The sequence below is a fragment of the Falco biarmicus genome, chromosome 5 (genome assembly GCF_023638135.1).
Source record: "Falco biarmicus isolate bFalBia1 chromosome 5, bFalBia1.pri, whole genome shotgun sequence".
NCBI lineage: Eukaryota > Metazoa > Chordata > Aves > Falconiformes > Falconidae > Falco > Falco biarmicus.
The window spans coordinates 37,847,250-37,874,111 of NC_079292.1; the positions used below are offsets into that span (position 1 = coordinate 37,847,250).

Here is a 26,862-nt window from a genome sequence, read left to right on the forward strand (position 1 = left end):
TGTAAATAGTAAATGTCACAGAATTAAAAACCTGTGCATGAGGTTTCCATCTGTCTAGATATTGTTCTACCTTTATGTACACAAGCAGCTATAATACACATATGCTGATGATCATTCTAAACACGCAAGCAATGGAACAGATGCTACCCTGCACCATATTGTCACTTTACTAAAAGTGGGCTGTATCTGGCTAAATGTGGGCATCTACACCTGAGCAAGTCCTTTGCAATCAATGAAAAGCTGGACAATGGAGTTAACAGTGTAATCATTTCATCTGAAGCAGATGCTTGAATCTGATCAGACAAAGGGGTCTGATCTCCCCATATTAGACCTCCAGTGACTATAACTGGAATCCAGAAGGCAAGCAATGGTATTTGTACCTACACTGCAGATGTCTGAAAATTAGGTTAAGTAAATTCCATCCCAAGAAACCATCATGCAGCAGTAACCTAATTCGAATTGTGCATGTGCTTTGTATTTCATTAACTTCAAAAAACTTCTTATTTTACGAAAATCTTAAAATTCTGAGAAAGGAATTAGCATTCACTGGAAGCTGTAACATGGAAGTTAATATCTGAATAAATCTGTAGCCATCAGGGGGAAGATACAGCGCCAGTGTGAAGAAGAAGAAGAGTGAAAATACCGAAGTCCGGTCTTGCAGATTTTCACTGGTGATTCAGCAAGTATTTCAGCACATGCTTCACTGTTTTCCTACCCTGAGAGCACAGGCACTAATCCCGCGCCTCGCTAGGCACTGGAGTTATGCAACTGTTTAATTGAAACAAGACTGTATCTTCAGGGCTTACTCACCGCTGAAGCCCCACTTGTGCAATGGCTCCTATAGTCGCTGATCCCCTGCAGCTGTGAGCTGTCTGCGGCTATCACTACTTTGCAGAAGCTGATCCCAGCATACCTCACTGACTACAGGCCTCGGCCAACAAGGTTTTGCAGTATTACACCCTACAAAATCAGTGGTGATTCAGAAAAAAAACAGCCCCGAAGAAAAGCCCTCAAACAAACAAACAAACAAACAAAGCTCAGGCATATTCCAGCTGTGCATAACTACAATCCAAAAGAATGCAGGGCAGTGAGAGAGGTCTAATTTTCTTTGGATCTCCTTTTTGCTGCATAAGTTGTTCTTCAGTGCCAATGCTCTTCAACCCATCCACTGATGGATGCACAGTTCTCCCCAGATCAAAAGAAAAACTGACAAGATGTACAAAAGTAACATTTGACTGATCTCTGCTTGAGGGAAGCTGGTCTCTGGTATCTTCCTAAACTTCCTTAAAATCACAAATTGTTCCTTGATATAAATGGGGGGTGGGGGATGGTCCCACAAATTTTGAGGATAGGGAAGGGAGCACTTTAGAATTGTTATGCAGGGTACTGGAGCATAGATATTTCAGTTCTTCCAGTCAGAAAAGATAATTTAGATGTACAACAACCTTAACCAGCAGGAATCAACAGATTTTTATAAGAGGTAGATGTTACCAGTTCCTCTTCATTTTATAGCTATGTTTAAAAAACACCCAGTAATTCTTGCTTTCTTCATTCTCAGAAAGTACCCCCTCAAAAAGTATTTGGGAAAATAGTTATTAGGTAGACAAGACATCATTCTGTAGTAACAAGTTGTGTAGATGGGTTTCAAATAAGAAAACAACTTTAGACCTAACTCCTTTCAGAGTTTTCAATGGGTTGGCAGCAGCTTGCTAAAATGCTCATGGTATTTTTTTCTTGACCTTTCTAAATGGTATGGTATACAACCCTCTATTTTTCATTATTTACTTATCCCTTATCAGGCGGCGGGGGGAAGGGGAGGCGGAAGGGCACATAGGTAACATTTAGACAGCACAGCACTGGATCTGCAAGCACCTATGATTTTTACTGAGTGTAGCCCATGAGTTAAACCAAGCAGGATGTCAGCATGGACAAAAACAAGGCAGAAAAGGAAGCTTTGCTCTGGTAAGCTCTGAGTAGAAATGTCTCATTAATAATCAACAAAACTTATAATAAACTAGCTTAGCAGAGTCTGGGGGGAAAAAGGGTTGAAGTAAATAGTAATCCTGAAAGCATTAGCATATGTATTCTAAACAAGTGAGCAGTCTTCCCAAAAGAGATAGTTTAGACTTGTGTAAAAGACAAAAATAGGCATCTCCACTGAGGGGTATAAAAGGCCACTTAAAGCTTATAGCAGAAGTCTGATATGGAATTTGTATAAGATAACCTAAGAAAGTAACTGTACTTACTGTGTAAAGCTCGTTAAGTACTTTCATTAAGTCTTCATGAAGTTGAAACGCAATCTCTTTACTCTGTAATTAGAAAGAAATGATCAGGAAAAAGGCACAGCAAAACTGCAGCGTACATTTGCTTCTTAACATTCGCACTCATTGTTCATCCTAGATAGTGAATGCAACATTGGTCGCGATGACACTGCTCTGACAGGATTACAGTACGCTAAAAATAATGTTTCAGGGATGCAGAGGTAGACAGATAACATAACATTTAGAAGACTTCTAAAATGAAACCCAGAAGTAATTGGAGAGGTTTTCCCAGGAAGGTTAGGTGCCAACAGATACGGTGAAGTTCAGGATTAATGCTATAAGCCTTTTTAATGGAACAAACTGTGTACTGTTTTATAACTGCCATGATACATACGAAAACTAAACCATGTGGAATGTGATATTCTAGAGGGACAACCCACCCAATTTTACATCTAAAATAGTCTTTGTTTCTCAGCACATGCAACTATCTAAATATTTATGCAAGAAATAACTGTGGCTCATCTTTGAAACAGATACCCAACTGCATAATATTCCACAGAGTGGGCTGCTGAAACAGCTTTGTTTAGCTTTTCTGGACTGTGTCTTTACTTTCATTCTGACCCAGAAAAAAATGAAATGCTTAGCAGCAGTTAATAATGAAAGGAAGTTTGTCAAAATATGAGTATTTAATTGGAGTCTCATTCAAATATATTCCTTTGTTAGCTGTCCATAGCAGTTCAATCAGATGAAAATTGTGGCAACTGTGCAAGAGTTGAAGGCATTTGTACCACAGCCTTTGGAAAACAGCTATAGAATAGAGCTACGGGACCTGGCAAACAGCCTGGCTGTGTTTCTTCTGCTACTCTCAGAGTTGTAACATCCATGCTGGAAACGTCAGCTTTTTCTTCTGTGAATAAATTGACAAGTAGCCTAGCTTCTAAAAACTCCAATTTCATGATAGATAATGGCCTTAGCTATGAGAAGTACTTTGTATATGTATAGGAGCCAAAGGAAAATCCTCAGGGACAACTCATCCCCAAAGCTGCTAACACATACTTGGCCATCACTAAAACACCTGCAGGACTAATGTTTTCTGAATGAGACTTTCCAGTGCAACACCCACGTACGAGGAGGAACTACGCCACACATCCCACCCACTGTGTCTTCCAGGAGGATGAAACAGACACATACAGTAGCTGGAATAGAAAATCTTGATTTTTTTCTCCTATTCCTACTGTCATACTCCTAACTCTGGGCAATATTTTAAGGAACTAGCCATATCCCTTATTAGCATTCACTCCAGTCCCTATACGCAAGATGATTTTTAACCGACAAGAACCTAGAATATAAATTAAAAAAAACTTCAGTGAAATTCTTGTATTCCCAAGGGCATTAGCTGTAGTAGCTAAGGCACAGTGAGAGAGACGCTCTGAAGCCAAGTTACAAAGAACTACTATGAAACTTTCCTTATTGCCCACACTTTTCAAAGTCTGGTGTTTTTCATGTGCTCTACTACTGAATTATCTAAAACATAAGGCTTACTACTGACATTTCTTTGCAAATATCAGATTATTTTCATCTAATATTAAGGACAAAAATTCATATGCATAACAGTGCACAGAGTGCTTGTAAAGAATTGTAAAAGGACTGCAGACTTGCAAGCTGCTGTAGGGGAACATAGTAAAAGCTTCAGCAAAAATTTTGAATTGCTTTTCATTGCTTTACATTGGCACCCTGCCTTTAAAAGTCAGCAGCACAGCTCTGACACAGCTTACACATTTCCTCAAAGCCCCAAGAAGCAGAGGCCACCTGTTTTCTCTTGGATAGCTGCTTCTATAGTGCTGAATATGAGTGGTCTTTTTTTGTAATTTACTTTATCAGAAAGAAGGACAAAACATATAAATAAGATGGCTGACATTAAGACTGGAAGATGGAAGCATACACGTGTAGGGAAAAAAACTGTAGACAAACTCCATCTTCAAGCAATTTATCTCTTTCAACTATTGGTCACTACCATCTCAAAGCTGATGACAACACAAGCCCAAAATACAGCAACACAGATTCTAAGGCGGCATGCCTTAACCTAGCAGTGCAAAAGTTTATTTGAGAAGATGAGACCAAAATCCACAAACCAATTTTCTCTTTCCCTTTTGTAGATTTTGTTGTAAGCAAAGCATGCAGCAGTTCACCGAAGGACGCATCCTTCTTTTCTGCTCTTCAGTTACACCTTAACGCAAATAAGACACCGGATGAGTTGAGGATTTGGGGAATGATCACTGTTTGCTAGGACCCATTTCTTCTCTTTGCTCTTGTAGAGCTTTATGCCGCACTGAAGCACAAGCAGTCCAGCCCCCGGGATTTACTGGCTACCATGCATACATGATCTCTTCCAGGTAACATGTTGATTGATGGTAAATTTGAAGTGAAGGGAAAAGATCACAGTAGAGGAAGGAGGGAGATATTTTTAGGAAAGGAAAGTAGGCTTTAAAATGGGAAGCAAAAAGACAGGGAGGGAGGGAGGGAGGGAGGTGACCAACAAAAAGAGTAAAAATTAGGAAGAGACAGCCTAGCAATGCCACAGGATCACAGAGGAGTTATCCTTCCACCAGTTCATCTGGGGATCCAACCTGCAGAGCGTGTCTGTAGTGATGGATAACATGTCAGTTGCTGCCACTTTCTGATGAAAGATTTTGTAGGAATTGTCCAATAAAGATCAGGAAATTTGGTTAAGCTTAGCAGTATAAAAAGGATTTACTGTAAAGAACCAACACATTTTACATTAGCATTTAAGATCAAGAAATACTGACTCAAGTGGCAAATGATACAGCTTTTAGTGTGTAATATATAGCATGTTAGAGCACCAGATAAGAAGTGCATTTATTTTCAGTGGTTAATGGCTCTCCTATTTCTCTTTTATGCTACCTATTCCCTGCAGTACTTTAGTATGTTTGAACTGTGTGCTCCTCTAGGAGCCTATCCTCAGGGTAGCCAAACAATAGAATGTAAGATGCAGCACACATTTTCCTGGAGCTGAGTTGATAGGTCTGATCAGGCTATTAAAACCTGACAATCAATCACTGAGGTGCTTCTTTACTCACTATGACTTAGAGAAATGTATTAGCATCTATTAACCAAAAGAAGAAAGAACATAAAAATGTTAGAGCACATGCAAACTCTTGCTAAAAATATTACATATGTTACTAATCTGGTTCAAAGCATTAAGAAACATTGGCATATTTTTTTCACCTGTTAGTAGGATAGATCACGCCCATGCAACAGACAAATAAGTGTACCTAAACCACCCTTTCAGTATGTGCTACCTTTCAACACATCAGCGGTCCTACTGATGTTATCAAGATTTACATTTATGGATTAATGCCTGAGAAACTTCAAATTTTACTCCACACTAATACCCTTTCATTGAAGTATGTATGAATTTTCCCATCCAATTCAGTTAGAGCATAACTGGGCACCCAAACTTTACTCTTTTGGGTTTTTCAGTGAAATTTAAGAGTCAGTTCAGTTCTTCCTGGAACTCTTTAGTGTCTGTATTTAGCACACACAATGCTACTCGCAGTTACATCATTTAGGGAAAATATTCTATGACTATTGCTTTTAAATGAGTCTGCTGTAGGTCCCTGGGGGAAGTGATGTGCAAACCCTTCTTTTAAGGAGCTTTCATGAGTTGCGTTAACACTGACAGAACCAACTTATAGTAAAATTTTGTCCCAGATTTGCTGGTCTATAGCAACAAATAGCTCTGCTATCCTTTTAAACCTTTAAATGTTTAAGAAAATGTTTTAGATGCAAAAAATCTCAATATATGCCACAATTTTTATAACATCAAATAGATTTGGCAGGTAGTCATATTCCTTGTTAATAGCCAGATTATGGAACTAAAATATTTATTGTGCTTGGCTTCTCCAGCATCTTTTACTGTAAACACTGGAAGATATGTTCATCTTGGCTCATTATGGTTTCTGTCCAAAGAAAATACATGTTTATAAATTATAAATATACAAATCTGCTTAAGGATTTTGTGGGTATGTGTTTATACAGTTGATTATTAATGCTGGGGTAACCAGAATCACTGCATGAAATGTTCTGCATAATACTTTTCCCTTCTGCTTGACATTTTTCCTTATTACTTTATTCTTTAATTGTTCCCATGAGGCCATCCACCCCATCTGCCTGAAGAAACACGCAAGCATACAAGGTTTGAACTCTGCTACTTTATGTTCGTATTTTTATGTGCAGCATGAAGGCCAGGCATGAACAGCAATCTGTACTGCTTTTATATGCCAGCAACTAAAAAGAACTTAAGTGCCTATCTGGAAGTATGAGGCCTGACGTAACATCATCAGATAAATGCCACAAAATCTCTGGACTAGATCCTATCTTTGTCCTGCATTTAGTACATTTAAACAGATGCTGGTTCCTGACCCTTGGAAAAAAGAGCTCCTGGGAGAACAAAATTAATGAGTATCTACATGTTAAGCAGACCAGTCTAGACAGGAAAGCTATGTACAACCAGGTGCCTGAATACAAAATATCCTGGCCCATCAGAACATATATGGTAGAACCAACAGGGATGACTTCACCAAAGCAATCCAAATGTTGAGACAGATGTATAGATGCACACAAAAGGAAGAACCAGAATGAGGAAGAACAGACAGTTGAGACAAGGGTAATGTACAAAGACCAAGGGGTACAGACACTCCTCATCACTACATTTCATATAAACCAACACTGGGTACCACACACACCTTTTACAGGACTACAGAAAGGGGTTGCTACAGACAAATGACTTTGTGCTCTACCCCACACAGGAGACATCAGCAGGAGAGGGAACAAAACAATACTCTACTGGTAAGCATGTCCAGGAAATGATGAAATTGTTTGATCTTTTCTTTACGACAATTCAATTTAGGCTAGCATACAAACAGTATCTCTCTAGAAAATGTTGGGCTTACTTCATGGAAAAGTTTCATTTGAGGACCTAAGTGCCCACCAGTGAGGTGGAAAAAGCCACTAAGGGCTGCCGCCGAGAAGCTGAGTAAGAAGCCTCATCCTCTTGGGAGGAGAGGGGAGGAGAAAAAAGAAGGAGCAGAAACAGCCAAGAAGCTCAGAATGACTTTGCTGTTGTCTCTCTGTATCTTTCTTGTGAGCAATAGGGCAATCCACTCAGAGACATTTTTCCCTTCTGCAACAGGCAGATTGAGGGTTCAGAGCAGGAGAATGGAGATCTCCTCTGTAGACTTGGCATAGTTACTCTCCAGACTTGGAAGTAGAGTTAAAGCATCTCCAAAGATGCAAGAAGCTGCTGCCAAGACTGAGGGAGAAGTAAACCAAGGTGATAATAGTGATGCATAATACTATTAGGTTGATAAACTGGAAGATACATAATTAAATGACCTAATTATTGAATACAGAGAAACTTAATTAGCTGGTATTTGGAAATTACTTAGAAAGATATTAAATGCTCCTGTGTGCAATGTTGTGAAACCCAGGAGTATAGATATGTTAGAAGGGTGTATTTCCTGCTCCTGACCATGGACTGCAGTAAGATATTAAGCATGCACTTGTTAACCTTCATTTTTGAAATCTTCACGTTACTGCTGTTATATTGACTTTTATTACTTATAAGAGAGAAAGTACATATTTCACAGAACAGTATGATCCAGACTCCAATGTAGAAGTACCTGCAGTCTCTGGTTGGTCTTTACTTCAATCTGCAATCTGCTAACAGTGAACAAATCCCATAGGCTTTCATAGGGATGACACCCACTGAGAGTGATTATAGTTCTCTCCAACAGAATTTTATTCCAAATCCAGTCTTTTTCAAAAGTAACGTACAGAAAGTGACATAAATTGGTTAAATATTCTATTTCATGTTTACAGATCTTCAACAAATCCCACAGCATTTTCTTCAGGGAGAATAAGATTTTGATGGAGAAGAGTGTTGGATGTCATCTCTTTTATTTTAAGTGCCCCTTCTCTTTGCTTCTGTGACCTCTTTCCAGTAAGGGGGACTATAGTACAGGGCATGTGTTTTGCACCTGATCTCTTTCTGTTGCCTGGTGGACACCCATTGAGCAGTTTTGAGACAGTCTGTGACATACCTTAAGATGCTTTTTCACATCTGACAGAAATTACCACAGAATCATAGAATAGTTTGGGTTGAAAGGGACCTTTAAAAATCATTATGGTTGAAGCTGCCCATTTGGACTAAACATAGATGTAGGCAGCTTATGTTCGTCATCAATAAAACAAGCCAATTTGCCAACAGCTTCACCTCCTCCACAGGCCTTGGTTTTCTCTCTGTCCAATGTTGTTCACCTCATTTTATAACTCCTTTCCCTTTTCACAGAAGAGAAACCAGAGCTTCATCATCATTCAAGGTATAATCAGTTCAAGGTATTCAAGGCATAAGCAGCTGGTATCATGCAAGGTATAAGCAGCTGGGAACTAACAGCAAATAAATCACCAGTACTATGCAGCAAGCACCACAGCGAGAACTGTGCACCCTGGGACTCAGTGGAAATACCAGCCTTCTCCAACAAGTATTGATTCCTGATGGACTGTCCTAAAAATGTGTGCTCAGAATTGATACTGGTGAACAGCCGCTGCCACATTCAGGCCACACACCCATGAAGCTCACTTACGCCATGCCAAGGTGCGGCGTGTCTTCCTGCCAGCCTTCCCCTCACATTATCAGTCTGGCTCAGGTGCTTTCAAGCGGCTCTTGGTGATCTCACTCTGCCCATCCTCCACCTCAGCTAACAACTGTTTGATGTGACTCTATCATGCCAAGTGTTAGCTGTCAAACCCTGCTGAAGGGTAAGATAGGGCTGTTGTGAATCTGGGCTCCACTAATGTGTGTTCCAGGTTGTATGCAGCAGGACTCCCTCAATTTCCTTTCTCTTCTTTCCCTGTAGAAGGTCCAAGTCAGGAATAAAAAAGCAAGAGCAGCTACTTGCTCTTCTTCAAGAAACCATGCTAGGAAGAGAAAATTTGAAATGTTGCACCTTCCTGGACACAACATGGAGTGAAGAGATGAGCCTGTCAGGAAGATGGGATGATATGCCTCCTGTTAATGCACTGAAAATGTCCCCGTATTTTCCTCCTCCTGAGAGATAAGCTGCAGCAATCTCCATTTATAAGTTATGAGGAGTAAAGAAGGACACACACTTCACAGAAAACTTCAGGCATTTTTGTACAGTCCATCTGGAGGAAAGGGAAGGAAAAGCAAGATTTCCAGTGCTAAAGAACTGAACAAGCTAGTCTAATAATGCACACTTGGTGAAGAAGAGATTTCTGAGGTATGACATAAACAACTGAAAAACTATTCCAGATTCACTACTTAAAAATTTCTACTGGTCCAAGCAAGTCTGAGATGCTACACATAGACAGTACTGTAGCACACTCAAATTGCTTTTCCTGTTATCTCTTCAACTTCTATAATAATCTTCCATATTGATAAGTTTAGTAGTTTGTGAGCTACAGTTTTATGCATCAGACCTACTGTACGAACAGACCGTTACTGATCTCAGCTCTATCACTGTTACAGGTTTCAATCCACACCAATGAATTTGATTCATGTTTTTACCTTTTTTTCCTCCAAGTACAACCTATGTGCTCCCTAAATGATTCTTCTCCCCACCACATTGCTATCTATCTAGGATTGTGGTCAGGTATATTTGAAATCAGTTCCCTACTTAGAAAATATTAATCTGGTACCCTTGCTGTCATCTAGTCACACACTTTACGTTCTTTAACCTTTATTCTTTTTGAACTGTATTTTCTATGATGCTTGCCTACCAGCATCCCACTGTGACTGATGGATATGCATTTATAATCTATTTTTATTTCGGAACATTATAACAACAATGACTGCAAACACATTATGTAGATCTCAGACTAAGGCTGCCTAGAGTGCTTGCGTAGCACAAGAGGGATTTACACACTGTATGTGTTATGAAAACACATAATGGGCATGTACAAGGACAAATGTACAGAGACAATGCTTAAATGATCTAATAGAAGTAGTTATCAAAAATATATGTTTATATTTAATATTGGGAAGGAAAGAAAACGCTTTTAGGAGAATTGCAGCGTATACTACCACCTTTACGCCAAGGTACTGCAAGGCACACTCTTACTTTGGCTTGAATCCATTTCTCTCATGACAGAGTTACAATGAAATACAGTTTTTACAAATAATTCATTAATACACAGCATTACTATTTTGGGAGTCCTAAGTGAAAACTGTTCCCTTTCTGCATGGGTAGACAAGCATGCTTTTGAGAGAAGAACAGCCTTTTTTCCTGCCTTTTGGATATTTGTGATTCAGCTCTTAAGGTCACCAGCATATACAGCAGGTTCCCAGACATTTCAGCACTAAGGATTTGCTCTGCGAGAACAGTCATGAAGAATTTATATGTGTGCTAAAACAGATTTTATGCTACGTGTGCTGAATCTTCTCCTCAAATGCTACCTATTAGGACACTTCTGCCTCACTCACGCATCTCACAAGCCCAGCTGGAGGACTGCAGGGGAAGCATTACCTTCTTGAACATTCTGGTGGAGTCTTCACTTATCTGCATGAACCGCATGATCACATTGTTCAGGTAGATATCACTCAATGTTGCATGGTCTTTGCTTTCTCTTCTCACCTGGTTCAGGAGTAAGTACCAGCAGTTCACTGGTGACAAGAGGTTCTGGTCTTTCCTAAGGAGGAGATACACATGTATTATGTACAGAAATGAAAAAGTTACATTATTAACACAAACATATCCTTAACATTTACAGTCATAACTTGCTGTGTAAAAATGGCTGCTTCTGAACAGTCAGATAATCCATTCTTGGAATAACTTGGGTTAGGTAAGCTTCAGATCACTTTTAAGACATACTCTACAAATCCCATGAAGCGTGGATATAAAAATATAGAAAAACCGTAAGAATTCAGAGCCACCTGAGAGTCTAAAAAAACCCTTGCCACAAACATTACAGCTGCTTACAGGTGGAGCCCATGTAAATATTCAAAATCAATAAATACTCAAAATCAATAAACACTCAAAATCAATAAAGGTCACTGCTGAAAGAGCAACAGTAATTAATTTTTGACATTAGAAATAGGTAAGCACTGCAAGCGCATCCCAAATCCTTCATGAGCAAAATTGCAGATGTAGCTGTTTCACTGTGACGGATTTGTATAACTGCTATAAAAGTAGAAGGAAATATCAGAAGCATACATATTCTGTGATCAGCGTTCATAAATTCACAGCACTCATAAATATACTGCTACTGCCAGTCCCAGATGGTTCAATTACAAGACAATCAGCAGGACTGGACTTTTTCCACTGCGGTCCAGTTCTGAATTTCCTTGACAGACTTTTTGCATTGGAGGCCCACGCCAAGCTTTTAATATTACAAAAACTGAAATCACAGATGACTTCTCATTTCTTTCAGCAACTGTTTCACAAACAACAAAAGCCTATTTATGTGCTTTTAAATGTACGTTATGATTTTATTAAAATTTTAATTTCAAGTTTGCCTTGCAACTAAGTGCTCTAGAAACTTGCTGCTCTTTTTTTTTTTTTTCTTTCTCTTCCCTTGTCTTGTGCAGGTTTCTTCTATAGTCAAAGGGATCAAGCACATGAAGATAAAACAGCCAGAGGTGGTGATAAACTGAGGGAGAAACTCCTTCAACTCTTGGTAAATTGTTCTAATAATTAACTGTTCTCACTGTTAGAAATATGCCTTTTAATTCCTCATCTCATTGTCTACCTTTAGCTTTCATCCTCAGAATCAGAGCAACAAGAAGTGATTAATAGACAAAAGCCTTTTCTTAATCATCAGTGCCTTGCTATGAATCAGAAGTGAGTTAAGGAGACTTCCCCATTTTTGGTTGGAGATGGACATCTTAACAGTGTTACTCACAGCAAGGAGCTTCAGGGTTTTATCAGCCAGGTCAGCCAACAGAAGCACCCCTGAAGGGCTGTGCTGACCATTAAGCTTCTGCACGTCCCAAAGCCAGTCCCACAGATCTTCCTGCCTGTTCTGGAGGGAATGGTGGGAACAGCATAGGGGACCACCAGCTAAAGTGACTTTTGCTGCAACCTCTTCTCAAAGCAGAGAATTGCAGAACAAAGCCAAAGGCAGGGCTCCAGTCATAACCCCTGTGCACATCTGCCAGTCTGGATTTAACATGTTTAAGAATGAGGAACGATGTTTGTATGAGCAAGGCGAAAAGATTTTGCCACAAGCTGAATAAATGCCAGAGCTCGCTCTCTGAAGTAGTGACATATGCACACATTGGTTATTTCAGAGAAGCATTGAGTCACTTAACTGAATTTTAAGAAATATATGTTACTACTCTTTGAACTGTGCGAGATGTATTTGGATTAACCTTTCCTTTGCCAGATGTGTTTGGAAAAGACTTTTTTTGTGAAACAAAAGCTCTGTCTGTGTATCTCTAGCACAGCACTAACTGGACAGTGGAAAAAGGTACTCATTTTTCAGTTTTACAAACACAAAATATAGCATAAAAAAAGCATAACAGGGTCAGGCAAATGCATTCATTAATCAGCTCAAGTCAGGAAAATAACCATGAGACTATGCCAGCCAGTAATGCATCTAAAACACTTTGGAAAATGTGCTGTACGCACATTTTGCCAGACACTACCTGACCCTTTTGTTTTGCATACAAGTTATTAGGCCATGAAAGGGATACATTACATTGTAAGCAAGGCATAACATTCACATCATCTTCATTTCCAGGAGTAAGAGGAGTCAAGAGGTAGCACAAGGTCACATGCAACAACAAATCAAAATAGTTTTTCTTCTTAATGGCTTTTTTTGCCAAAGTTCTTGTCTTTTTTTATTATTATTTTTTGTAATGGTGATTGACCTTCATTTAGACACTTCCAAACCCTATCAACTCTACTGCAACAGATCAGCATACAGCTTTCAACCCCTTTTGGGGCTCTGCATCTATTCTAGATACTGTATGTATTTTGGGTGGTTTAAATTCCATATGGTAGGTTAGCGATAACATTTGTGCAGCTTACCTTTTAAGAAACTTGTCAGAAGCTTACACGAATAATTGCAGAGGGCCAAATCAACAAAACAGTATTTAGGCACCTGTGTACCTTCAACAGCAATGAGAATTCTTATGCTGCTAAATAGGGGTGGGCATTTAGAATATACCTTTGAACCTGGGCTCAACCTAGCGGTACTCAAAACCAGCAGAAGCAGAGAGTGGTGTAGCACTCCAGCAACGGCTAACATGGGGGTGAGGGGGTAGGAAATCTCTCCTACTTGTACTGCTGATGATCCTTTGTACTTCTTGTTTTTGCCATGAATCTCTCTGCCAGTTTTTCCAGGTTTCGTGAATACTCCATCTCTATTTCTGACTTCTTGCGGAAGAAATCCTGCAGATCCTGAAGAAGCTGCACTCTCATTTCAGTCTGCTGCTCCAGGCATTTCTGCTGCTCGATGAGTTGAGCTCGGATCTCTGATGAAAGAAGCACATAGGCACTCAGGTCAGCAAAAACAAATAACTGCACGTTACCAGCCAAAACCACAAATACTCCAGTGTACTTCAGCGTCATAGCTACATGAGCTGGACCTGGATTTCAGGTCCTGTGGTGGGACACAGCAGTGGCAGCTCTCATTTCTGTCACCACATGCTTACGCCCCAGCATCCTCCCACCCATGGTCTGTCTCACAAGTGGCTACAGCAAGGGCTCTGCTGGGCTTATGTGAGCAGAATAACTGCTGCCTCCTTCCTCTCCCATCTCTTGCTGGCCTCTGGCATCAGCACATCTGGCTTGGAGTTACCTCCTTGCAGCAAATGGTGTGCAACCGTTTGAGCACCAGCTGCCTCTGCTCCCCTGAAAAATGGCAGGATAAACAAGCACCCTTTGGGCTGGGATCAGCTTGCTGACTGACTCCCAGGTGGACCATGCTGGTTGGTATCATCATGTACGCCACAGAAACAATCTTATGATAAAATCCAGAGGCATTATCCATCTTAACTGTGCACAGATGAATTTCTGTATCTGCTCCATTTCTGCCAGGGAGGGAACTGGTGTACTATACATGCATTCACCAATATTTTACAGTGTATATGGAGGAAAAAGTGTACGTATATTTAGAGATAGCTATTGAAAATTTGCACAATGATCCAGAGACTGTGGTATATTTATTAACATAAAACAAACCCAGTCAATTTAGAACTCAATATATGCTTACAATTATTATCTAGGGTAACAGGGAAAAGCCTCCAGATTTCTTACCACTGCTATATGCACAATTGCTATGTGGTAGGGTTTTTCTTTTTGGGTTTGTTTGTGGTTTGGGGTTTGTTTTAGCACTTCTATTTCTTGAGTGCTAAGCAGTTAATCATATTCTGGGAACACTTAGTCTAAAAACATCCCTCTGGTTCTTTTCAGAGACTGGTTCATTAAAGTTTTGCCAGCTGCCCAGGCACAGTGTAATCCAACATTGTGGGGTAAACACAGGAGTAAACATTTTGTGACCGTAATATATGTATATATTTTTTAAACACTTTAATGCTATAACAAGGACTTATTGATAGCGAAACAACATGCCAGAAGTGATGTCTGCGTAATGCGAAATTGTTGTGAACTTTTACTTGATTCCTAACGATGTAACCATGCTGTGGGCAAGAAGATGTTGGAAATCTTAGATGCCTCACTGGTTTGAAATAGGGAATCATTCTAAACAGCACTGCTAATATCACAGGGAACTGCAAACCAGTAAGTAGTAATAACATTGCAAAAATTATCTGATGCAACTAGGAACTAATGCATCCTTACTGATTTTAAAGCAGGTATGAAGGCAGAGATCCACTCTGCTGGGATTCAAATGTGTACGCTGAAATAAGGAAATATGAGCACAGAAAACTGTTAAGCCAATATAATTACTGGAGGAGGGAGACACTGCAGTGTTTTCTTCCAGATCTCCTTTGAGCTACCAGCTGCTGTGTTAATCATTAATGAGACCATCCATTTTTACAGACTGGGAGGTGAACCAAAAAACTCATGGTTCAGTTTTCATTTAATTTCAAATCAGTTAGTTGGAAAAGGATCGTGCCTCCAGCAATGATAAGCCACTGTAATACAAGACTATTATCAATGACATTCATGTATATAAAGAAGTTCACATTGGAGCTAGAAGGTTATCAACAGAAACAAAAACCCAAGACTGCTTTTTTGGGTGTCCGCTACTTTTAATATTGCAAGCATAGAAAATTCCTGCATATAGGAAACGAATTGCACAGATTCACTAATCAGAAGCAGCAGCAATTTTGCTCATAAGGTGGAGTTTTAACTAAATTTAAATCCATGTACATTGTCTCTGTACTTTGGCCATCTCCCTTTTCCACTACAGATTTTCTGCCAGTTACTTTAAAAGCAGAGGTCTGTACAGAGCAACTATGTTCTGATTATTTTGTTGGTCAGTGGATCTTGCTGCTATAATTCCTCCTTTTTAGGCAGGCTTTTACCATAGCAACAGGAGAGAGAAAGATTTTAGAAACAGGAATATATGAATAGAGATACAAGAAACAATGAATAAGGGATGACAGATACAATATGAGAAATTGCATTAGCTTTCTGACACTGTCTGGATTTCCAGTGGACAGTCGTGGCTTGTTTCAAACTTGTATACTAGAAAACAAAATCGAAGCATGATCTCTGAAAGCTGATGGTGGCTGGAGGTGTCTAAGCTCTGAGTAAGGTGGTAAATTAGGGGTACAGGGGGACTGCAGCTTTATGAAGGAAGTTCCACAATTCATGGCTATTTGAATCTCGGCAAGGAGAGCCAGCGTGCTGGCTTCAAAACGCTGAGCCTCTGGCCTCCTGCTGGAGGAGAAAAAGGGGAGACACGTCCCACTCATACCAGCTGACCAGTCTGCCCAGAAGAGACTTGAGCATAGCAGTTCTCTTTCCTGTCTTTCACGTTCTTCTGCTCCTGAACTTTTTAATTCTTTTACCAATAATGTATGGAATGCCTTACTGGCAGGCTGAAGAAATGGCAATGAATAAGAAATCATAACAGCAAATGTTGTGCTTTTTACGCTCTGATAAGAAAAAGCTGTGGATTTTTGGAAAAAAAAAAAACAAAAAACAAAACAAACAAAAAACCAACCACACCTAACACCCCACCCCACCCCCCACCCCCGCCAACTAACAATGGCGTAACAGGCAGCCAGCCAGGTTATGCATCACAAAATAACAACTGTCCAAGTACTATTAACTAACATAGACTGCCCATTACCTGCTGCTATGGGAAAATGCACCAAGGCAACACTTTCTTCTCTAACCAATCCACATGTGTGATTTCCCTAGGGCTACAAAGAGTGGCATGGAAAATTTTTGCACTGTATTAAAAAACATAAATACCCAACATGCCGAGAAGGTGCCGAGTTAAAAACTAGTAAAACCCAAACTCCATAGATACAGACACAGGCGCAGCAGGCAACAGAAGAGTGCCTGTCTTTGATGGCACAATTTAAATTCAAAGTCAAACTGATACCAGCTGTAATGGACAATGACATTATCCTATTCTGCTCTGCAGGGTGTCTGATGTCAAATAATTGTCAGGCTATTCTGTGCCAGGAACAGGCACGTTTAAACCCTGGACAAATTAACACCTTCTCTGTACAGCAGCTTTGAGTCATGCTTACTGGTTTGCTGGCCAAGGGCTGGTTCTAAAGAAATCCCATCCATTTACACTGCAGCTCGAACAGACTGCATGCACATCAAGTGAAAATAAAACAACCCATCCTTCATCCAAGATCTGCACACATGACTAAAGCAAGGAAGCAGGTAATGTGACCATAATTAAATCAATAACCTCTGTGTAAAGTTTTCTTTCTAAAGATTTTCATGTTTAAAATTGTATCAATTATGTACTCATTGACACCATGCTCTAGAATTACTGCATTAAGTATAAAATTAGATTTTGTTTGTGGCAGCCTTCAATATGTAACTCTAACCTTTTCAACAAATCTGTATTTTCTTCTGACTAGGGGTTAAATCAGTACACTATGAAAAACAAAAGGAGACAAGATTATGGCTGTTTTGAGAGTTAAGTACAGAGCAGATGAAGCCGAACTCCTGACATCACCCAAATCATAATCAGAAATAAACTCATCAAGGTTACCTCTCTGCACACAGTAGAGTATTACAAATAATGACGTACAGCACTGCAGTCATATACTGTACTATCCTGAGGAAGATATGTGTAACCAGTTACGGGCCAGTGCCTCACCTGAAGGCCCCTGTGGTGAGATACACTGCAATGTGACACACAACTATGACGTTGGCAACACACCAGCAAGCAACAAAACTCGTCACGTTCACTTCCACACACACCAAAGCACCAGGCTCCATCAGACATCCTGAAAACCCACAGGAAATCCCCTCCTGACCTCAGAAGCTGGACACTTCATAAATACACAGTATTAACCAAAATAACCCCTGTCAGATCAACACGATGCACGCAGACTGCCACCCTACCGCAGTACTGTCCACTGCAATGCCCACATCCTTGCCCTGAGATGCTGCAGCACTCCTGCCACACCATGCTAGGCTGTGCATGGTCTTGTCAGCCCTCAGAGACCTTCCAGACCACCATGAACCCTCCTTATTAACTCTTGACCAAAGCAACTCTAATGAATGCTTCAAGGTGCTGTTACATGCCTGTTGCAAGCTGCTTCCTGGCCAAGCTACCCCAACAGCTGGTGCAGCCTGCCACCCTGAACTCCTGTTTAAGAAGAATTAACTTTTTTGCTTGCAGAGCAGCCCTGCCATGGTTTTGGGTGTTTGCTGAAAGCTCTGGAAGGTGATGGAGGGCCATACACCTCTCCCTAGTCGCCACCTCAGCTGCACTGCAAGCCTCCCACCAGCTGCCTCACTACGCCCAGCACGGATTACAATACACAAATGGGGCAGACACATTAATCCAGCGCAGCTACTGGATAATAACACAAAGAGCCTCAGGGTCCCACCCTGAAAACGATTACAAAAGCAAGTAGCCCATCAGAAGTGTACAAAGAGGCTCTCACAAGGCATTGTTATGTTTGCAGGTTTTGTCTCCTTGGATAACTTCAGACAAAGACGTATCACCTCTCATCTCTCTTTAAATACCTCTTTCATGCACACACCAAAAAAATTTAGATCAGTTTTAGAACACTCAAAAATGTCTCATCAAATATTGCACTAAGGACGATATCTTAGACTTTGATTTCCAAACCATTACAACTTAGTAATTTTCTTACCCCAGTGAGCTATCAACACACATCCCTCATTCTCACATTTATGATATCCAGATCATAATTCATAGGAAAATATTCAGTCCTTAAATTCAGTCCAGACATCATCTGGTGACTGACATGTGCTTGTAATTAAGCAGATATTGGAGCATTAATCATCTTGCAGTTCCTCCTTGAAGACACTTGAGTCTTACATGACTCTCACTGTGCCTTAGTTACGTAGCCTGCTGCTAGAAGCTGGGGTGCTGCACTGCGGAGGGCTGATCTTTCCAGTTTCACCCCAGCTCTCTGCCTTTTTAAGGACTTGCTTTTGGCTTCTCTGTTGAGATGGGCAGAGCTTTGGTCCAGCTGAACACAGCTGGCCAACATCTGCAGTTAGGTTTTGTTTCAGGAAAGCACTTGGCTCCAGCCCACTGAGGACACTGCTGGCAGAGAAACCGCAGCAGGAGTCACTGAGAGGGGCCTGGAGGTGCCCCTGTGCATAGTTAGTAGCCCTTAATGCTGCGTCACTCCTAGGATCAGTGCCTCCACACCTCCCAGGGTTGTTCCTGTCAACAGACAAGACAAAGATGGTAAGAGGTATCAGCCCTGTGGTGGGTGCTCTGGCCCAGCTACTGATACTCCTGTCTGAGATACACAGCCTAAAGATACTAGTACTGGACAAGTTTTAATTTCTCAGAGCAATGGCTAGACAGCTATTTAAGTGTTTCTATGACAAATAGCAAGGAACCTCTGTGGTTGGCAGGGAGTCTGGCTCATGCTGTCTTCCAGGTCCTCGCTACCGTTTTCCTGGACCACAAGCAGGAAATTCCACCAGCCTGAAGGCTGATGAGAGATGTTGGGGTGAGAATCTCGCAGGTTGCTGCAGAAATGCCTTTAAATAGATCATGAGTCTGTCCCACACCATTAACTTTCTATGACAAACTAGTGGAAATCACTTCCCTGTGTTCAACATGCAAGTTAAGAAGTGTGGCTGCATAGACAGTGATGCCCTTGAGCTTCTGGAGGCAGGACTTTTGTGACTTTGCCCTACTGCTCAGCTGACTTCACTTAGGACATTGAGCATACAGCTTTATGCATGTTCCTACTTAAAGTGAAAACTGTGCAATACACACTCCAGTTACAAATTTACTGTTTGGCTTCGTGCCATTTCCCACAGAATTTATTTCAGACTTTTTGTTTGTTTGGGAGTTTCTGGGGATGTGGTGGAGGTTGCATTCAACAGAACACATCTCCAGGCTGTAGTAGCTTGTGGAAATAGATGGGGTGTGAGAATCACACCTGGTATCTGAAGGGCTGTACAAAGGGTCAGGAATCTGAAGCCTCTGTTGACATCTGTCAACACCTTTAAAAACTGTAAACCTCTTTCATTCAAGCACTTTGGCATGCATAAAGATAAAAACAGTCTTTGTGCAGCCATTAGCAGAAAAGCTGGTGTAGACGTCCTTTGCAGGATGAAGACAATTGTTTACCGGTTGCTTTAGTTGTGGTGCTGAAACAAAGAGAGTAAAGAAAGAATTCTCTCCTTGCAGCTGCAAACATTGTTCTAAACACTCAAGCACACACACTCCTGGCTACTGCAGCCTCAGACTGAGCAACAACATGCCCCCAGTCAGAACCGTGTAACTTGGGGATCCCAGTGGATGGGATCCAAAGGGGTGGATGCATTAGGTCACCTTCCACCTTTCAGTTCCCTTGAAATGGGAAGGCATTTCTGGAAAAGCCAAGAAAACCTCCATACATAGCTAAAGAAGCTCTTCTTCTTGTTGTTCTTGGACTAATGCCCTCCTGCTATTCACAGCCACAGCTGCTGATCACTTGGCTGCCTACAGTCCAAGCCTGAATGGAGGGCAGCATGCCAGCTCACAACTTGGCAGGACACTTCTTGCCACAACCCTACTGCCAAGTGACCATGGATTTAAGCAGGCACTTTGCCTGCACCACATTTTCAGTGCCACTGCTTTTGTGGCAACTCCTTCTTTGTACCCATAACTAAGTGCTGGCACCAGGTCCTACCAAACCTTAAGCATGGCATACTTTGTCATTCTGGTCACAGGAGCTGGGACTGTGAGGACAAAAACTTCTACCCCTCAGAGGAGAAGAAATTTGTTTTGCTCAACAGAAAAATCCCAGCTCATCCCAAAACACTGCTGACCGGAAGAGAAGCAAGCAAGCAAAGCAAAAGATGCCTCCTCTGCCTCAATGGTCTGATGCAAAGTCTTTCACCAGTGTGATCCAGCGCTCACTTTCTGCTGCAGGAGCAGATGCTCTCCTGCAATTGTAGAATCATTTAGGATGGAAAGGATCTTTGAGATCATCGAGTCCAACCATAAACCTCACACTGCCAAGTCCACCACTAAACCATATGCCTAAGCACATCTACATGTCTTTTAAATACCTCCACGGCTGGTGGCTCCATCCACTACCCTGGGCAGCCTGTGCCAATGCCTGACAGCCCTTTCGGTGAAGAAATTTTCCCTAATATACAATCTAAATAGCTTAGTTTGCATTCAGCAAACATGAAAAGAAATCTGCTCGTGGGTCTTTGCTGTTAAGTGGTGATCCTGAACACACTGACACACCTCTAGCTTTTTCCAGCTGCCCCACTTCCAAATGGGCAAATGAGCTCTGCAAACCACCAGCACACAAAAGAAAAACAAAGAATCCACATCAAGTAAGCCACAAAACACATCTAAGAAGAACAAAACAAAGCCTAAACTACCCCAGATATGGCGTTCATGGCAAAGTTCTGCAGCCTGAGAGAGGAAAGAAGGTGAGGGGAGGAAGAGAGGAGTCTGTGCAATCTCTGTCTGCCAAACAGACAGGCGATCATGCAGTAGGTGTCTGAAAAGCCATTTAGGCCATCCAAACTGTCAAGATCTATGTGACAACTTACTCTGAAGCTTCTAAAGGGCTTTGACCATCGGGGGTGGGTGGGGGGGTTATGCTTGTTAAAGTTACCATGAGCCTTTCCTTGCAGTCTTAAATTTTGGGCACATGAGAAAATTAAAAGGAAACTTAGTATGCCCAAGTATGCCTTCTCTTCTCCACAATGAGGTATGTGCCAGCAGCACAGAAAAATGACTCATGGATCTCTGAATAATTCTTTGCAGCAATGTCTGGAATGCTGGACTGACATGAGCACTCTATACAAAAAAAAACCCCAAACCATACCCCTTACTGGCCACAGATTTCTGTAAGTCTATTATTTAATTTGGTTATTATAGACTGCTTGATTGCTCTAATTGGTAGATGAAATCTATCATTCCTTCTGATTATTTTCTCTGTATAGAAAATTCTTTCTTTATAGAACACAAACTGTGTTTAACTATTCAACAGAATTCACCCAGTGCATGCTCTGTGCTGTATTCTTGTTACATACTTGCTCTCGTCTGTTTGGATTTAAATTCTACATTTTAACTAGCATCTGAGGAAATGTTATTTTAGCTATGTCACTTCTTAATGTGGAACAAAAGAACCCCTTCATTTCCACAGCAATAAAAGCGGTTTTAGCATCAACCGATGGTCAAGATCACATCTCCCAGAAAATTCACGTCAGCAAAAGATCAAGGCTTGTAAGCTAAATTCTGACCTCCCTGAAATAGAGATTTGTCACTAACTTTACTCAGGCTGGGATTACTATCTTTACTTAAACTTACAAGAAGCTTATGCTCATCCAACAGACATACTGCTGTCAAAGCAGGCAGTCTTCTTCCTTCTAACATCCAGGCTACACAACTCTCCCAGGTCACCATGTCTCAATAAATCATAGAATCATTTAAGCTGGAATATCATCAAGTCCAACCATCAACCTAGCAGTGTCAAGTGCACCACTAAACCACATCCCTAAGCACCACATCTACACATTTTTTAAACACTTCCAGGGATGGTGATTCTACCGCCTCCCTGAGCAGCTTGTTCCAATGCTTGACCACCCTTTCAGTGAAGAATTTTTTCCTAATATCTAATCTAAACCTCTCCTGGTGCAACTTGAGGCTGTTTGTCCTATTGCTTGTTACCTGGGAGAAAAGACCTACCCCCAACCCATCTACAACTTCTCTTTAGAACTACAGACAGAAGGAAAAATCCATAGCGGGAGAAGTGTTTCCTGTCAGTTCATGCTCCACAAGTATTTTCAGAGCAGGGAAGAGAACAGCGGGCACAGCTCAGACCACTCATGTCAGTGTCATCATAGATCAGCCTCAGCCTCTTTTGAAAACTTCCCAAAAGTTGGTAGGTATAGCCAACATAATTTCCCAGCAGCAGCTTACACTGGTGAGTGAAATACTGTGTTCTCCCCAGGCTTGGCAGGAGCATGCACGGACTCTCTGGAGAGGCTGCCTGTTTTGCACTGACGGCAGCATGCAGGTGCTCGGGGTGGAAGTGGCCAGGCTGGGGAGCAGCAGAGTTGGGGACACACATGCCATTGCCGCAAGACCGGGACTGCAAGGGAAGCTCAGCCTTATGAATGGGATGATCTTTGGGGATCAGCAGAGAAGCTGTTCTGATGTGAACATACCACTGCTGGACAGGTGGGGTGGTTTTACTGCTCCTAAGATGCCGTATCCGTTCTGCAAATTAAATCACACTACGAGATATCACTTTTCTGAGTGACAGTCAATTCTCTTGCTCTTCATAGACAAACTGCTGGCAGGTTTTATCTTTCTGTACGTATAACACTTACCTGTTGTGCTTCTAATTCAGGTCACCTGGAACTTAAAAAAAAATCTCCTTATTTTTGTAGAAATTTTCAGTCTGTGAATTCACTATTTTAATGAAGAACTCGTAATATTTGCTTTTTTAAAATTAGTATAATAATTTCTCCTCGGTTTGTGTTTTGTTACTTTCTTTTAAAGGCAGAACAGACTTGAGAACACAGTTACAGTTTCCTACCACTCAGGGCACTGTTTATAGAGCTAATTATCTGTACAATGAAATAAGCAATATAATGTGAACCATCACTGAGCCTCTGCCAATGGAAAATGACCATGAAAGTTCAAGAAATATATCTTAATCAGCATTCCCCAAAACAGTTTGATTTCAGTTAAGCTTCCAGGCCCAGTGCCCCACCTCCGGCGGTACTTCTGGGCCCACAGCCCTAAACTTCTCAGCTACTAGATGTGGTGGTCAACTAGCCACAGAATTTCCTTATGAGGTGGTGTGGACTGCTGCCCTCCAAAGGGCTCCTCTGACATGAATCATGTACCCATCAGACTACAGCAACAAATGGCAAGAAATTGAACAGGAGCAGCAGCTGGTAGTCTTAAAGTTGATGGTAAAATATAAAAGCAATGCTGGATGTATGCAGGTTTACAGACTCTGAGATCACCATCATTGACTGTACACTAAAATGCAAGCAAGTTTGTTAAAGAAATCCATTCTTGCCATGGAGGACTTCTGGATAGTCTTTTGTTTCCCACATGCAATCGTTTTTGGTCACTGCTATATTTGGGTTTGCAATTTGTCTTGTAAGCAGCAGCAAAAAGGAGAAAATTGTAAGGCTGACAAGATGCGGTAGTCCCTTTTTTCCCCATTTTAATTTGCACTTTGGAGACAGTGTTCTGAGTGTGCAGGAGCTGCTGAAGCACGGGGGAACCTTCAGCCCTGCCCAACGCTGCTTAATTATCTCAACACAGCAGATTTAGGTCCACTTTGTTCACTCTTCTCTAGCACTTAGAAATTATTGTAGTGTTTTTATTAACTCATGACTCCTTTCACTAAATTTAGATGGTAAAAAATACCTAAAACTGATTTAAGACAGTGCTATGATTTTTCAGAATAACATCCAAGTGCAAGTTAGAAAATAAGATCTGTAGTGAAAGCAAGTTCCCAGTTACCCTCAAAATAATTCAAGGCAACTCCTTCAGAACCCTAGTTTTAGATGCCCTTTCTCTTCCCTGCTTCCACAAACTCAAAAAGTTTATTTTCTTGAAAGGTGTAATGCAACAATTCAAAGAACAGTTCACATCATTCTGCCCTAGGCAAGATTAAACAGAAACAAGTAGTCAACTACTAGAAGCTGCACCAGTACCTCAACAAGCTGCATATGTATGTCCACTAACCATAAAACATTTGGTAGCTGCAGCATCTGCTTTCAGAAGGTTCTTCTAAAGTTTCTTCAAAGTGCAAAACACAGCATAAAGGTAAATACGCAGCAGAACCCCCCCCACAATTTGTCATGATCCGAGCAGTAATGAAAACCTACTGATTTTAATCAGCTTCCTTACTTGTAAGCTGGGTGAAGCCAGGTTAAGTCCTTACCCTGGCTGCTGCAAGGCTGAGGATGGAGCTGACTCTGGGCAGTGCAGTAGCGTCCACTCTGCAACAGAGACTGCACCACCTGTCTGCTGATGCCTCCCTGAAATGATCCAGGCTTGGTGCTGGTACACATCCTTTACCTCCAGAGAAGCAGAAACCACCCTACCACACAGACATTTCATTTTGTAAAGCTCTGCCACAATAAACCCCTTCCTTCTTAATATGTCAGGTGGACAGCTGACAAGTGAAAATGTCTGCAGGCTTTTTCTAGAAAATAAATGTTGATAGATGTGTCTTTTCTTGACAAAATATTAATTATTCTGACCCTCCAGCAGGTGACATAGCTGCTAAAATAATAAGAGTTATGCTGGCAGCAGTGCAGGGCAGGAACTCCTGAGCAGCAGGACAAGCGAGATAGCCAGGAAACCTGCGCAGCCATCAGAAATGGCCGCTCCTGCATTGGTGACTATTGGTGCAATAAGACTCAGGAATTGGTAACTAGAGCAAATGCCTTCCCTACATCCTGTAAAAATGGTTCTCCATGCATGGCACACCTTTAGGAGGTCAGTAAAACATTTTTAGCACAACACACACCCCACTGCATGCCATAAATAAGAGCGTACGTTTGACCCAGCCATGATTTCCAGTGACAGCTTTTTAAGTCCCAAGGTGAAGTCACAGTCCACTTAAGGACAAAAAAAGAAACTGCAATCTGTGCTCTGTGTGCCAAGATTTTACCCACATCCCTTTTCAGCCCAACCTGCCTAACAGGTTTCACTATGGCTCATTTATCTTCCATACATTTAACTCCCCAAAAATGCAAATTTAACATAGTGATTACTTTTGTGGTTTTCTTCTTATGAAGATCCATGACAGACCTTCTTCATTGAGACAAATATCTATGCTATTGTGATGCCTTCAACACCAGTTTTAAAACTTGATGTCCACATCCCATGCTAATTATCACCTGAGTACATCCTTGTAGTTGCATAAGGTCCTGTTGACTCCAGTCAAGCAAGCGGGGGGAAAAAACCCTGTCTTGGGGAAAAGGCCAGAGCTGGACAGTATGGGTTTGTTACTTGCACGCCTTTGGGCACAGTGTTAGCCCCTGTCCATAAGCACCCTCCTCGCTCACACCAGCTGTGCAGGGCTCAGAAGACAGCACGGACCAGGGACTGTCCCCATCACCGTGCATCGATGAGGTGGCCCCATGGCAGTGGGGGACTGGAGCTCCTCCCTTACCCACTCAGTGCTGAGCAAAGGACGGGGTCTACCATCCAATAAATCTCTGAACTAAATCGTATCACCATGCTTCATACTCCTTTATCTGTACAAATGCAAGCCTTGCTGGGAAATACGTCTGCCAGACCAAATGGACCTTGATCTGCATCATCTTTCAGTAGAAACATGGCCTGAGCCTGTGCAAGGCAAGCCCCAGTGTGTGATTACTGGTCCTCTGAGCATGTCTACAATGCTATCCAAAAATATATTTTAATGTATTGTCTCCATTTCACATAGCCAATAATACTGAACTTGATTCAATAGATGATTTAAGAAACATGACAACATCACATTCTGGGAATGAAAAAAAGGTTTCATATGCCAAACTTTGAGCAGAATAAGTTAGTATTTTTACTAATTAAACAAACCAATAACCTGTATCATGATGGAAGAACTACTTCTGTCTGTGGGAATCTTAAAAAATGTAAAATGACAATCACCATGTGGGTTGATTATAAATATCAAACAAATAGTAGTAACAGCCAGGTATTTTTATATGTCACTGAATTAGTAAGATTATATAAATTCTGTCAAATTTCAAATACATTTGTCTACATACTGCTCTGATTTGGTAAAATATATAATTTCTAAGCGTGAAAATAAAATCCCTACCTCAAAGGAAGGTTTTCTGACAAGTTTGAACCCAATTACTCACAGCCCCAAATTCCACTAACAGCAGCTGGGAAAAAAAATCTTCAGTGTCACAGAGTGGGTTCTTTGTTCCATCTTCCTGCTACAGGGAAGTATAAATTGGAT

At 41.2% G+C, this 26,862-nt stretch overlaps 1 protein-coding gene and 1 long non-coding RNA gene across 4 annotated transcripts in view; one reads left to right on the forward strand and one right to left on the reverse strand.

The window, feature by feature from the left end:
- Window positions 1-26,862, reverse strand: part of SRGAP1 (SLIT-ROBO Rho GTPase activating protein 1) — a 150,395-nt gene that overhangs the window by 60,365 nt on the left and 63,168 nt on the right. For both annotated transcript variants that reach the window (XM_056340622.1, XM_056340621.1), the window contains exons 2-4: window positions 13,584-13,779; window positions 10,829-10,991; window positions 2,247-2,309 (exon numbers count right to left, since the gene is read on the reverse strand). In XM_056340622.1, coding sequence (XP_056196597.1) covers window positions 2,247-2,309; window positions 10,829-10,991; window positions 13,584-13,779 — 422 coding nt within the window. The remainder of the gene's footprint in view (window positions 1-2,246; window positions 2,310-10,828; window positions 10,992-13,583; window positions 13,780-26,862) is intronic.
- Window positions 1,869-13,728, forward strand: LOC130150072 (uncharacterized). 2 transcript variants are annotated; one of them, XR_008822105.1, is made up of 6 exons: window positions 1,869-1,962; window positions 4,418-4,654; window positions 8,632-9,583; window positions 10,766-10,891; window positions 11,890-11,978; window positions 13,640-13,728. It is a non-coding gene; the product is annotated as an uncharacterized LOC130150072 (long non-coding RNA). The 2 variants fall into 2 exon arrangements; XR_008822106.1 differs by lacking the exon at window positions 4,418-4,654.